General features: G+C 38.4%; 1 protein-coding gene across 1 annotated transcript in view; it reads left to right on the top strand.

The window, feature by feature from the left end:
* The window catches only part of LOC126175488 (ecto-NOX disulfide-thiol exchanger 2), a 225,256-nt gene that overhangs the window by 75,048 nt on the left and 135,836 nt on the right, over positions 1-14,372 (top strand). Inside the window, exon 6 of the mRNA XM_049922308.1 lies at positions 4,239-4,472. Coding sequence (XP_049778265.1) covers positions 4,239-4,472 — 234 coding nt within the window. The remainder of the gene's footprint in view (positions 1-4,238; positions 4,473-14,372) is intronic.

Genomic DNA, 14,372 nt, shown 5'->3' with positions numbered 1-14,372 from the left:
ATGGCAGGCCCTCTTGCTCCCCCCTTCGCTCCGACTGGGTTGGCTTCAACTGTGCTTGGTGGTTTACCTCGGCCCTCTGCCTTCCCACTCCATTCCTTATTTGGTCTGTTATGTCTTGAGCATCTCTCTTGTCTCCTGTGCTTCTTCCTTCACCGCCCCTGTCATTAGTCACTTTCTTTCCCTCACCTCTTCTACCACCCTTTTCCTTCCTTCCCTGTCAATAGTTGATCATATTATGGACATTGTAGTTCCCTCTTCTAAAGTAGGATTTTATCGGTTTTAGTTAATCTAAGGTCGGAGGGACTGATGACCATGCAGTATGGTCCCTTCTCCACCAAACCAACCAACCTCTAGATGACCCATGAGTAGGTTGGCATAGGATGGTGTCATGCAGATGCCCATAGCCATACTCCGATTTGTTTGTAGGTAATGCCTTCAAAGGAGAAGTAAATGTGGGTGAGGTTGGTCATGCCAAGTAGGCCAACTAGGAAGGAGGTTGTTGGTTAGGAGTTGGTTAGGAGTCCGTCGGGCATTGGGAAAGGTAGTGTTCATTTGTGGTATGGCCATGGGCATTCGAAGGCTTTGCTTTTCAGCAAGCCCTTGTACATTCTTTCAGTCATCTGCAGAGCTAACTGGCGTATAAAGTTGTGACATTGTGGTGAGTATTGGTTTTGTGCCTTTCCATCTCCCTTTGACATCTGTTTTATTGTATCATTTCTATATTATGTTTTACAATTATTCTCCCCTACAATATACAAGAACTCATGAAATGCAGTTTATGCAACAGTGCAAGCAAGTGTTAACTTAAATTTGTGAAACATGTTATGCAAAGTGTGTTTGCACATGTGCTTATGTGCTGGGTCAAAACTCATGCACTTAGCTGAAGTAATATTGTAGACGTGGGAACCTTTGAAGTGTTAAAATATAAGTGCAATACATTATTTACAATAAGTGTGCATGGTGAAGTTCTGCAATAATATGATTAGTGACAGAAGAGTCTTCCTTTTCTTCACCTCCTCCTGTTCCTCCCACCTTATTTCTCTCTCTCTCTCTCTCTCTCTTCTTTTTTTTTTTTTTTTTTGAAGAAGAAGAAGAAGAGTAGAGTAGAAAACCCTTGTCTGGATATAGATATTCTTATGAGGGAAGAGACACTTTTGGTAGTCCAGTTGGACAACATAATGTGCAAGTTGTAAGGCAAATTCAATGAAAGTTCATTCTAATACTCTTGTTTTTGCATTATATTAATTTTCAGTATCACATAAGCTAAGTAATATGACCAATGTTGAAAAAACACATATGAAAAAAAATAAAGTAGTGGAACACGATCCATGAACCCACCGCTTACGGAGCTGGAATACTGACCACTTGATTGACACAAGCTTATGATTTCTGCACACCACACAGGTACTCATCAGTGCATAAAACTTCTCCTATGATTTTCTAGAAATTGACAAAGTAGTACACCTTACTACTTGGATATTATGTTGTCCTAATAGACTACTAATAGTGTACAAGTTTGAAGAAAATTTGTGACTAGAATGTTGTGGCCTCCCTTGTCAGTAAAGTTGTAATACAGACTAAACTGACACACAACTTCATAACATGGGCAGCCAGTGACATTGAAAGTCATCGTAAATTTAACTCGAATAAAACTGAAAAACTGTAAATTTTATCTGCATGACCAGTTTCACTGCATTAAACCAGCATCTTTAGGTGATAAGTAGTATCAAATAGATTAAAACATGGAGATGCCCCCAATGTTTGTAATCACAGAATCAAACCCCATGAAAAGGGGGAAATAGTCAATAAATAACAGCAGGCAGAGGAATGGGGTGAATAGTGCAGGGGATGAGGCACACTAACAAACTGAGAATATCATATCAGGTTGCAGGGGGCCCCGTTTATAATGGCAAAACCTGCAGTTGATTGTCAGGAGGGTACAGCACTGGAGGCGGTCAGTGTCTCCGTGCACTAATCTATGTGACACTACTTATAATCTGAAAATGCTGCTTTAACGCAGTGAAACTGATCATGTAAATAAATCATCAGTTAAGAGCTGTTTGTGGTTTTATTCAAATTAAATTTGCCAGATGAAACTGAATTTCTGCCCAAACATTATGAACAGATGTCAAATATCAGTGACTAAGTGAAGCCTGATAGGCGTTTAGTGTCAAGAAGTTCAGTGGGAGTAATTCAGTGTTATATATAACAACCACTCATGTGTGAAATTGGAGGATTTAAATTACTTTCGTCGCTTACGAAACAAAAGAAACACAAGTATTGCATTGGTCTCAACTTTTTCATTCTTATTTAATTAATTCTCTTATGTTTGTGTTTGCAAATTCTTCAGTTAACACTCCACTGGTGTTGGCCCACCCTTAGCCTTGATGACAGCTTCCACTCTCACAGGCATATGTTCAGTCAGGTGCTGATAGGTTTCTTGGGGAATGGCAGCCCATTCTTCATGGAGTGCTCCACTGAGGAGAGGTATCGCTGTTGGTCGGTGAGGCCTGGCACGAAGTTGGCGTTCCAAAACATCTGAAACGTGTTCCGTAGGTTTCAGGTCAGGACTCTGTGCAGGCCAGTCCATTACATGGATGTTATTGTCATGTAACCACTCTGCCACAGGCTGTGAATTATGAACAGGTGCTCATCCTGTTGAAAAATGCAGTCACCATCCCCGAATTGCTCTTCGACAGTGGGAAGCAAGAAGGTGCTTAAAACATCAATGGAGGCATGTGCTGTGATAGTGCCACATAAAACAAGAAGTGGTGCAAGCCCCCTTCATGATAAACACGATCACACCGTAATACCACCGCCTCCGAATTTTACTTATGGTGCTACACCTGCTGGCAGATGACATTCACTGGGCATTTGCCATACCCACAACCTACCATCAGATGGTCACATTGTGTACCATGATTCATCTCTCCACACAATGTTTTTCCACTGTTCAATTGCCCAATGTTTACACTCCTTACTCCAAGCGAAGTGTCATTTGGCATTTACCGGCATGATGCATGGCGTATGAGCTGCATCCAAGTTTTCTCACCTCCTGCCTAACTGTAATAGTACTTGCTGTGGATCCTGCTGATGTAATTTGGAATTCCTGTGTGAAGGTCTGGATAGATGTCTGCCTGTTACACATTATGACCCTCTTCAACTGTCAGCAGTCTCTGTCAGTCAACAGACGAGGTTGTCCTCTAAGCTTTTTTGCTGTACATGTCCCTTCATTTCTCTATCACATTGGAAACAGTGGACATAGAGATGTTTAGGAGTGTGGAAATCTCGCATTCAGACGCATGACACAAGTGACACCCAATCACCTGACCACGTCTGAAGTCAGTGAGTTCCGCCGAATGCCCCATTCTGCTGTCTCATCATGTCTTAATGACTACAAAGGTCGCTGATATGGAGTACCTGGCAGTAGGTGGCAGCACAATGCACATAATATGAAAAACATATGTTTTTGGGGGTGTCCGGATACTTTTGATCATGTAGTGCATGTCTTAGATTTGGTGACACTGGAAGTATTGTGTGTCAGACACACAAAATGGTAAAGCTTTTTATTGTGGTTAAGAACTCAACCAATAATACATAAGTGATGTAAAGGTTAGAGAGTCGGTAGAATATTTTTGCAGTTATGCAACAATTTCTGCTTTATCCAGGGACTTGGTCATATGCAGGCAGAGTTCTACATTATTTAAAATAATATTTTATTTGATGTTACTCTGACTTTATCAGTTTTTCTGAAAATTTTGTGTGTGTCATGTAAAATTTCAGATACTTGTCAAGAAAACTTATGGTATAGAAATTACTGTCACTTATGCCATATTTCACTTCATCTTTCTGCATTTGTTGGCCCAGAGCTAAATCATAAATTTGCTTGTTTTTATAAGCAGGCTTTAATGAATCAGTTTCCTGTTATCTCGTGTAATGTGCATAAATATATTGTATGTCTTCCAACCATTATAGTTACTGTATGAAGCAATGTGTTCAGTATTACTTTAAGGAGTTTTGATTGAAACCAGTGTCAGTAAAATTTATCAATTTTTCAGTTTAAATTCTTCAAAAGTTACAAAACCATGCAATACACAATGCTGATTTGTCACTTCCCTATTTTTTTATGTTCATTAAGAGAGAGATGTGGTACTAGAGTGGTTGGGTTTTGTAATTAAAATTAAAATATACATCTGAAATCCTCACTATTCTGTCAGGTTGTTTGTTTTGCTGTCCAGGTTACCGTATTCGGATAGGTTCTAACACTGATGCACCAAATACTGGACGTTTACATGTGGACTACGCCCAAGCACGAGACGATTTGTATGAGTGGGAATGTCGCCAGAGAGCACTACAAAGAGAACAGAGGCATCGTGAAAGAATGGAGCAGGAACGTATGCGGCCACCATCACCACCACCTGTTGTGCATTATACTGACCATGAAGCTATAGCAGTTTCAGAAAAGATAAAAGGTGAAAATACTATTTGTATTCCATACATTTTTCCAAGTGCAAAATATTCATTTATACTTTGGTTTACAGTCTCTAATGTAGCATGACAAAATCAAATGGCAGCCCAAATTACGTAAGAATTATGACTAGTGAGGTGGGGAGCTAGCAGCGTAGACAGTGTAACCAGTGTAAAACAGCTGTGTTTACCGTCTTATTCTGCTCTTTTTCATCTCTCATCAATTTTACACTAGTGTCATACTTATTCAGCTCATTCTGCTAATAGCCATTTACATTGATTCTCTACGTTGTTGTCAGTCTGCACTACTACATATAATGTGCTTATTGCTTATGAAAGCACTATTATGAAGTAGATTTGTTGATAACAGTGAGTTTCTTTTTCTGTAGAACATTAGCTAGAGGTATGTGACTTACAAATTATGAATATGTGATTCAGAACTATATTGATAATGAAGACTACTGTTGCCTTTAACCACTTTGGTATCTTTGTCTAGGAATGTATTATGTATATCTTATGTACAGTGTGAGGCAATCTAATGGAAAGATTTGAACACTGTGTGGCTGTGAGGCACTTCGAGAGTGCGGGACTTGATATGGGGCATGTAGATAGATGGAAGTTTTAATGGCCATGGACCTTTGCTCAAGTGTGCAACATGTGCCCGCATCTCGTGGTCGTGCGGCAGCGTTCTCGCTTCCCACGCCCGGGTTCCCGGGTTCGATTCCCGGCGGGGTCAGGGATTTTCTCTGCCTCGTGATGGCTGGGTGTTGTGTGCTGTCCTTAGGTTAGTTAGGTTTAAGTAGTTCTAAGTTCTAGGGGACTGATGACCATAGCTGTTAAGTCCCATAGTGCTCAGAGCCAAGTGTGCAACATGCAGGTTCTGTAAAGGCATTGTACAAGAACTTGGATTGTTTTCAATAAAATGAAAAACCAGTCCAAGTTGCAAATATTTTATTTTACATTTGATGACTAGTTTTGGGCTGAGACCCATTTTTAAATCAACATAACAAAGTCAAAAATTGCGTTTCCAAAGATGTCAAAAAATGTGTAATGTACGTTTACAGTGCATACTGTTAACAGTTGTTATCTATATGCACTGTAAATGCATAAATGCAATGTAAAATGTGCTCTACGCATTTTTTGACATCTTCGGAAATGCCATTTCCGACTTTTGCTATGTTGATTTGAAAATGGGTCTTGGCCCAAAACTAATCATTGAATGAATAATAAAATATTTGCAACTTGGACTGGTTTTTTGGTATATTGATTAACAGAAGTTGCTGACTTTTGGGTGAGAAATATTGAAGCCACTTGTACAAAGAAAATAGGTGATAATGTAAAAACAGGTCTGACCTGTGAGAATATTGATTGTTTGCATGTAGCTTTACAAAGAAGTCTGTGAAAATTATCTAGATGCCCCAGCACAGAACTCGATCTCTGCAATTGATTGGTGAGAAGGATTTTAAGGAATTATTTGCAGTATCATACGTACAAAACCTCAAACCTCAAGATTGCAATAACCTCATTTGGTTTTGCCATGCAATGTTAAATATTATCAGAGAAAATACAGCAAATGTTCACATCTTATGGATGAGTGATGAAGCCTACTTTCATGTTAGTGGTTTTGTCAACAAGCAGAACTTCAGATACTAATCTCATGAAAACCAAAATCATCTCCATAAAGTCCCCCTCCTTTCAGAAAAGGTAACAGTTTGGTGTGCAATTTCATCTCGCGTGATAATCAAACCTTACTTTTGTATAGATGAACATGGTGACATGGTGATAGTAAACTCTAAATGGTATGTTGTCGTGTTCATAACATTTTCTCTGTCTGGACTTGATGCCTAAGACCCAGATGAAGAAATGCTCTTCAAGCATGATGGTGCAACAGGCCATATTGCTGCAGTGTCCATGGATTTGCTTGGACTCACATTTCCTGGTTGTCTCATTAGCAGAAATGACAAAATTTTATGGACTCCCTGTTCATATTTATTGGGCCCATACTATTCTGTTTGGCATTGCCTCAAGACCAAAGTTTTCCAGGAAAACCATCCAAGAAATGGAGATGATTTAAAGGAATTAATGTGCTGAAAATTAAACGACGTTCTGTTGGAAGTCTATGCAACTTTGTGGGTCAATTCATCCTCGAACTCTGGTGGTGTGTACAAAACCAAGGAGGCCATGTGTGTGATATCATATCCAAAAAATAATAACTTTCAAAGTAAACTATTCATTTCTACTTGTACACTAGATTAAAGTCAAAACAATTCAGATTTGTTTAAATCTCCAGTTAGTGCAACATTTTTTTTAATCTTCCCATTTGATTGCCTTGCCCTGTACTTTACTGATGATAGTGTTGAAGTATGGCCTATATCCTAGTGAATCATTTGTGTTTACCTGCCAATAATGCCCCACTTCATAAATATAGTAACATTTTTTATGTTAATACACCTGTAGTGGATATACTGTTCGGAGTCAAAGTAAATAAAGTAAAAACTGGAAAACATCACTGCCAGTTTGTATTCTAGTGACATCCTGCATTTAATATTTGTGGAATGATAACTTCACAAATTTTACACTTGTTATGTCTTTCCCTCTGTTGTATTTGAAGGTTTTCAGTGTCAACTGTAGATGTCTGTTGATATCTCTCCTGTTGTTGTGGTGGTCTATAAGTGATAGACAAAACTGTTTGACTGATGGAAACTGTAGTGTAGAGCAAAGCAATTGATGCTTGGGGAAGTGTTCTATCTGTTAAAAAAATGCCTGACCATCTTTCTTCCAATGTAACAGCTTTTTCGAAGTTTTTATACAGATGTTTTGAGTAATATTATTTGTCAGTTTCAATCAACTTATCAGCCGAGAGGTAGGTCTGAATTGAACAGTACTTTATTGGGAATTCACCTGTTGAAGATGGTATGTTCATTCTTTTATGACCTGTAAACCAGACCATGTACCCAATTTTGGGATAACCTGTGGTTTAATATAAAATCCAAATAGTTATGCAAGTTGCCATTTTTCACATACACAGAACATTGCTGGAGATAAATGTTCATGCAAGTACCGGAGAGAAAGCAGGGGACAAACTGGGAACTGCTCCTAAATTATCGAATTTACAATTCAATAGTACTCAGTGAGCCACCAACCCAAACTGTGAGCTTCAGTTGTGACATTATTTTGTTCATCATGGATGTCGACATGTTAAAACCCTTCAACTATTGGAAGTTGCGTACTTTTTTTAAGAAAGTAATATTCAGTGTGCTGTAGTTTGTAACTGTTATCACCATTTTGAAGTGTCTTGATAACTTAATAAATAGTATGTCACTTTCAGTATTTGAAATTGCAGTACTCGAAAACATTAATAATTTGACTGTGAATTTTTGTCAGCATAATTCACTGGGAAAAGTATGTGCACTGTTATGGATTCATTCAGCAAACACATTGTCATGTCATGTCATGCTATAAATCTGCAAACTTAACATTTTGTGAAAACATACACCATCTCCACCACCACCCTGACCCTGGGTGTGTCTGTCTGAGGGCAGGTGGGATACTGTCTCCCCCCCCCCCCCCCCCCTTCCAGCTCTCAGGGAAAGGAAAAATATTGTGTTGTCAGCAGTTTTCCTTTAAAATTAATAATAACTTAAAAGTTGGTATTATACAGGTATTTAACGGAGTCAGAACTGGAATTCTTTATGGCTACTTACAAGTCACTTGTCATCTTCCAAAATACTAAAAAATAGTCATACACCTCCTCCTCCTCCTCCTCCTCCTCCTCCCCCCCTCTACCCCTCTCCCATCCTTTCCCATCCTCTCCCATCCTCTCCCCTCCTCTCCCTTCCACCCTCCAACACCCCCACCCCACCTCCACCCCACCCCCACCCCCACCTCCACCCCCACCCCACCTCCACCCTGTCCCCCTCCCCTATGACAAACTATAGTATGCGCACTTTTGGTCACCACGAGCTGTTTGATATCCACTGATGGATAAAGGCTTTCTTCTTAACTTTTCCATCGATTACGGTCTTCAGCAGTGTGCTTCCAAGTTGCTCCCTTATGTTTTCTAGGGTTTTCCACTCATCATCTAGTAGGTTGTTGTATTGGGTCTTTTCGTATCCCTTTTACTTAAGCAAACAACTTCTTTGTTATATTTTCCAGCATATTCCTTGCCACATGCTCCTTCCACCTCAAATTAATATTATTACAATCAGATTTCCTTAGAATTTTTCCAATGTGGTTGTTCTTAAGTCCCTATAGAGCATACTCCTGAATAGTTTATTTCTAAAGCAATTTTCAGTGATTGATTGACAATCATGTAATTGAACAGTAATGGACCTTTCCAATTATTTATTCATAATATGTCACATTACATTATTTTGAAGGTTGTCTGTTGGTTCCAGCACCAAGTGTTGATTGTATATTCATGCTCCTAGATTTTTCTACAATTATACAGCATGTGGTTTCACAATACCCAACACTATTATCCATAAAGAGCCTCAAGGAGCTTCCAAAATTATCCACCAGATCATTTTTTGTACTGCAATCAATGTTGGCCTTATAACACTCCTTTGGAGCATGCCCAAAGTTATTTTCATATCTTCATCTCCATATTAATAGTGATGTTCTCCTAAATCCTGTCATAAAATTAGGTAAGTATTCCATAAGCTCATATTTTGTTCTGTAAACATCATGGGGAAAGGTATCTAATACCTTCCAAAGATAAAATCATGACACCAGCCTGAGTGCTGCTACATATTGCCATCTGGACATTGTGGATGAACAAACTGAGCTAAATTGCACATGCTCATAGTTTTTTGATTCTGACACAGGCAGTTTTTGCTCTCCAAAAGGATCATAAAATGTGAGTATAAGAAATGCCACTGTTATTTAGTGATAGTGTCTTTGATTATTAGTCAAAACATCCTGGCTCTCTTGTTTTTTCCCAAACAGTGATAAAATTTTGGATAAAAACAACCAGCAATGCCAGCTGAAGACTTCTGGTATAAAGTCGCTCTCACTCTGCCATCAGTCTTGCCATAGACGGCAGATGAGCAGATACAGGTTCAGGACACACTCTTTCCTTTGGGGTGAGAAATTACCTGTAAAGACAAAAGAATTGGCAACAATCAATGGATGAAAATACGGAAGGTAAGGGAAGAGGGACATGAGAAAAGAATTGAAGAACTAATGTAAGAATAATGTTCTACTAGTCAGAGTTTGTAATGTTAGAAGTTTGAATGTGGTAGGAAAGCTGGAAATATGGAAAGGGAAATGCAAAGGCTCAATCTAGATACAGTAGGAATCAGTGAACTGAAATAAAAGTCAGATAAGGAATTCTGGTCAGATGAAAACAAATGGTATAATGACAGTACATTTTGTTGCCAATCAGAAGATACGACAAAGATTGAGTTACTGTGAACAGTTCAGTGATAGGAACGTTCTTATCAGAATCAACAGCAAACCACTAACAGCAATAATAGTTCAGGTATACATACTAATCTCATAAACAAAAGTTGGAGGGAAAGGGAGACGAGTTTATAAGAGCTCTGGATGGGTTACTCAGTATGTATAGGGGGATGAAATTCTAATAAAAGTGGGGTAGGAATGCTATAGAAGGGAAGAAATGGTAGAAAGAGTTATGGGAGAATACACACTTCGTAGTAGGAATGAATGAGGAGGAGACAGACTTCTTGAGTTTTGCAATAAATTCCAACTAATAACAGGAAATACACAGCTCAAAAATCACAAGAAGAGGTGGTATGTATGTTTGGAAAAGGTGTGGAGACTCAGGGAGATATCTGTTGGCCTACATCATGGTAAGATAGAGATTCTAAAATCATACATTGGAATTTAAGTTATGCCTCAGTGCAGCTATAGACTCAGATCACAATTTGGTAATAATCAAGAGTAGGCTAAAGTTTGAGAGAACCATCAGGAAGAATCAGCTTGTTAGGAAGTAGAATACTGAAGTACTGAGGAATGATTATGTGCATTTGAAGTTCTTTGAGGCTGTAGATCGGCAATAACGAATAGTGCACTTTAGGAGGAATGAATCACAGAAGTTGTCAGACAGATATAGGTGCAAGGGAGGTAACTGTGAAGAAAACCAGGTGAAAGAAGGAAATACAAAAATGTTCATAAAAGGAAAGGAATACAGCAATAAAAGTTACTCTGGAATGAAATCAATAGGTAGTACAGGGAAGCTGTATAACAAATGTGAATAAATCCATTTCAGTCATTGATAAGGCAAGTGCAGCACTTAGAATACTTAAAAGAACTTTGGTAAAATTAAAATCAAAGGTGTCAACATTCAGAATGTGAAAGGAATTCTGTTGTTAAAAGTGTGTGTGTGTGTGTGTGTGTGTGTGTGTGTGTGTGTGTGTGTGTGTGAGAGAGAGAGAGAGAGAGAGAGAGAGGGGGGGGAGGGGGGGGGAGATAGATGACAAGAGGGCATTCAGTGCCTCTACGAGGGGGAGAAACTGTTTGCTGATTTGATGTAAGAAGGAATGGCTGTTGATTTGGAAGACAGGAGATCCAATATTAAAGTCAGAGAGTGTCGCCAACTTCAGAATGCTTGTAATCAAACCAGACAGAACTGAAACATTAAATACATTTGGAATTCCTAAAATCCTAAGGACAAGTAGCAGTCATGCCCTCAGACTTTCGGAAGAATGTTTCTACCAAATCCCAAAGACAGCACTATTGTCCAATTAGCTTAACAGCTCATGTTGACAAGAAGAATATACAGAACAGTGGCAAGGAATAGTGAGGAACTTTCAGGTAAAGATCAGTTTGGCCTTTTGGGAAGTAAAACCATCAGAGAGGTAGTTCTGACAGTGCTCTTGACATTGGAGGCAAGACATAAGAAAAATCAACTGTTTCGTGGGACTTGTTGACATAGTAAAAGCATTCAGCAATGTAAAATGATGCAAGGTATTTGAAATTCTCATAAAAATGATATAAGTTTCAGGGGAAGATGGATAAATGATATATATTATATAAGCAAGTGTACAGTGTGTGTGTGTCACTAACTCAGAAACGAGTCCCAGTATGATCACTGGGGTTATATGGTGTGATGGCCCTCTATCCCCCATCCATGAATAAGGTTCCCACTTTTACCTGAAGGGTGTGATTTTGACAATATAAGAGTGAGGAAGTTTTGCCCTCTAGAACATTCCAGGACATTCGAGAGTATTTGAGAGCTTTCCATAAAATTCCAGAGTGATCTGGGATGTTGTAGAATGTTCAGGAATAGCCTGGATGTCCAGGAAGATTCCGGAATGTTCAGAACATCTCGGACCATTGTGGAATATTTGAAGACTTTTTGGTATGTTCTGGAAGTCACCAATGGTGGGGCTACCCACTGTAGGGGTATGTAAAGCAAGACCCATTGTGGATTCGAAAGTCAGTTTCTTATCAGTAATGAAGGGAGGAACTGAAAAAGCAGTGCAGTGAGTGAATAAAAACAGGCAGTGAAGTGTGAGTAGTCAAAATGATACAGTGACTGAAAATAAAGTGTGAAAAGTATGTTAAGTGTACTTAGTGCATTTCTTATTAAAAAGTTGATTTGATTTAGATTTTAGACAATACCCAAACACAAAAGAGGAGATCTTGCCAGTTCTGCAGCAAAAGAGTGAAAACAAAAGGAGCAATGAAAAAATGAAACGGATGAAGAGTGTGAAGTGCGTTTAAGTTCCCAACAAAATAGAATGAGCACTGTGAGAAGAAGAGAAATCGAAGAGCTACAGAATGAACAGATTGAAGAATCGAGAATTGTGACACAATCTTATAATAAAATATATCATTCTACAAGAAGTGTGGATGAGGACAAGTAAACAGTTCAACCTAACAAATGAAGGATTCCACTACAGCCCGACAAAAGAATGTACCGAAACAAACATGTCGTAGTCGGAAAAGTGGATAACATCTGCCAATTTTGCAACATGAAAACATTCAGCAGAGAAACACCAGGAGTCTCTTGCATGAATGGAAAAATTTCGTTACCACCACTGGAAGCAACTCCACATGATTTTTTACATTACATGACTGGGGAAACTCCAGAATCAAAACACTTTATTCAAAATATAAAACACTTTCTTCCAAATGACTTCTTTTGGTGTCATTTCGATCAACACTAACAGAGACGAAATCAATTACGTTTTTTCAATCCAAGGACAAATCTATCACAACGTGGGATTGTTACAACCACTACCCAAAGAAGACCATAAATTTCTGCAAGTATATTTCATTGAAGATGAAGAAACACAAATTGATCAATACTGTACAAATATCAGTGAATTGAGATGAGAAGTAGTCAGAGATGTACAGAGGATCGTACACAAATCCCAACTGATTCACATATTCAAATTGGGTACTAGACCAAACGATTTCTGATGACTGTGAAGTTAAAATTCGAGCTGACAAAAGACCACATGGAGGGAGGACAAGAACATCAATTTAATGATCCTCGGATAGAAGAAGTCGCAATTGTGGACAATGAAAACACAAGCTGTGACATAATTGCACAACAAAGAACAGAAGGACTACATTGTATTTCAGACACAATCTGTTCATATGATGCTCATTAATATTTCTGCATGGAGAGGACAGATATAATTTTAATGTGAAACAAATCCAACCTGAAGCAGGCATAGAAACAAACAAAAAATATCACTTCCAAGGATTTCTATGCTTACCACTTAATGATTAGAGAGAATGAAACATACAGTCACCTTCTTGACACTTGATCTTTATTCCAACAATTCCTGGTAGGTATGTATGTAAAAATAGAAGCAGAATGGATGCTTTGCATTAGACTGAATGAGAATAATACATCCACCTTCCATGACCGAAACATTGACGACATTGGAACAATGGTTATCTTACACTCTTTATATATAGGAAGTCTGAGACACATGCACAAATACATTCAAGATGCTATGACCTACATAAGAAAATATCGATGACCTGACCTCTTCAAGAGATTCACATGTAACTCATCGTGGCCAGAAATAAAGAACAACTAAGATATGGACAAGCCCCCATGCATCGACACGCCATAATAGCCTGAGTTTTATGACAAAAACAAATGAGATTTATTGAAGTCATCACAAAATAACACATCCTTGGAACCAGTAAATGTTGGTTGTACATAATTGAATGGAAAAATCGAGGACTTCCTCTAAAGGGAGTAGCTCTGCTCATAATCTCAGAAGATTTTTGACAAACAATTTTAGTTATTTTGAAGTCAACACCAGCATACAAGATCAGTGCACGCTTAAAAAAAATCACCTCTCTGGCCACACATACAAATACTGTGACTGACAAAAAATATGAGAGTTGAACTATTAAAAGATGAAACAGCAGCACATTTTGGTCAACTGCTTTTACATATAGGTAAAGGCACATATACTACTGACCAGATGACCAGCGTTGTTAAACTCAACAGTGAGTTCTGAAAAATAGCCACTGCTGAAAACGAACTCATCAACTGAATTTATTTGAACATTGTTTCACAACTATACCAATCTGGACTGGCTATTTGGAAGGGCAATTTTGACAACCCAAAATAATATTGTAAACAATATCAATGTTAATATTCAGAAGAAACTTATCATTGAAGAGAGAATATACAAATCGATTGACGTGATGGTAAACGTCGAAGAAAATATGAACTTCCCTACAGAATTTGTAACCTCTTTGTAAGTATCAAGAATTCCATTACGCCGCCTTTGACTTAAAATTGTATTTCCAATCATATTGCTAAGAAATCTCAACTCATCAAAACTAGGTAATGGAGCAAGGATGAACGTCAAACAGCCGTCAAATAACATCATCAAAGCCAAACTTTTGAATGGGAAGTACAAAGGACACACACTATTTATTCCCAGAATACCACTGATATCTAC

Source organism: Schistocerca cancellata, chromosome 3, assembly GCF_023864275.1.
Source record: "Schistocerca cancellata isolate TAMUIC-IGC-003103 chromosome 3, iqSchCanc2.1, whole genome shotgun sequence".
Taxonomy (NCBI): Eukaryota; Metazoa; Arthropoda; class Insecta; order Orthoptera; family Acrididae; genus Schistocerca; species Schistocerca cancellata.
Note: the sequence above shows the minus strand (reverse complement) of the source record. Positions and strands in the feature narration are given on the sequence as shown.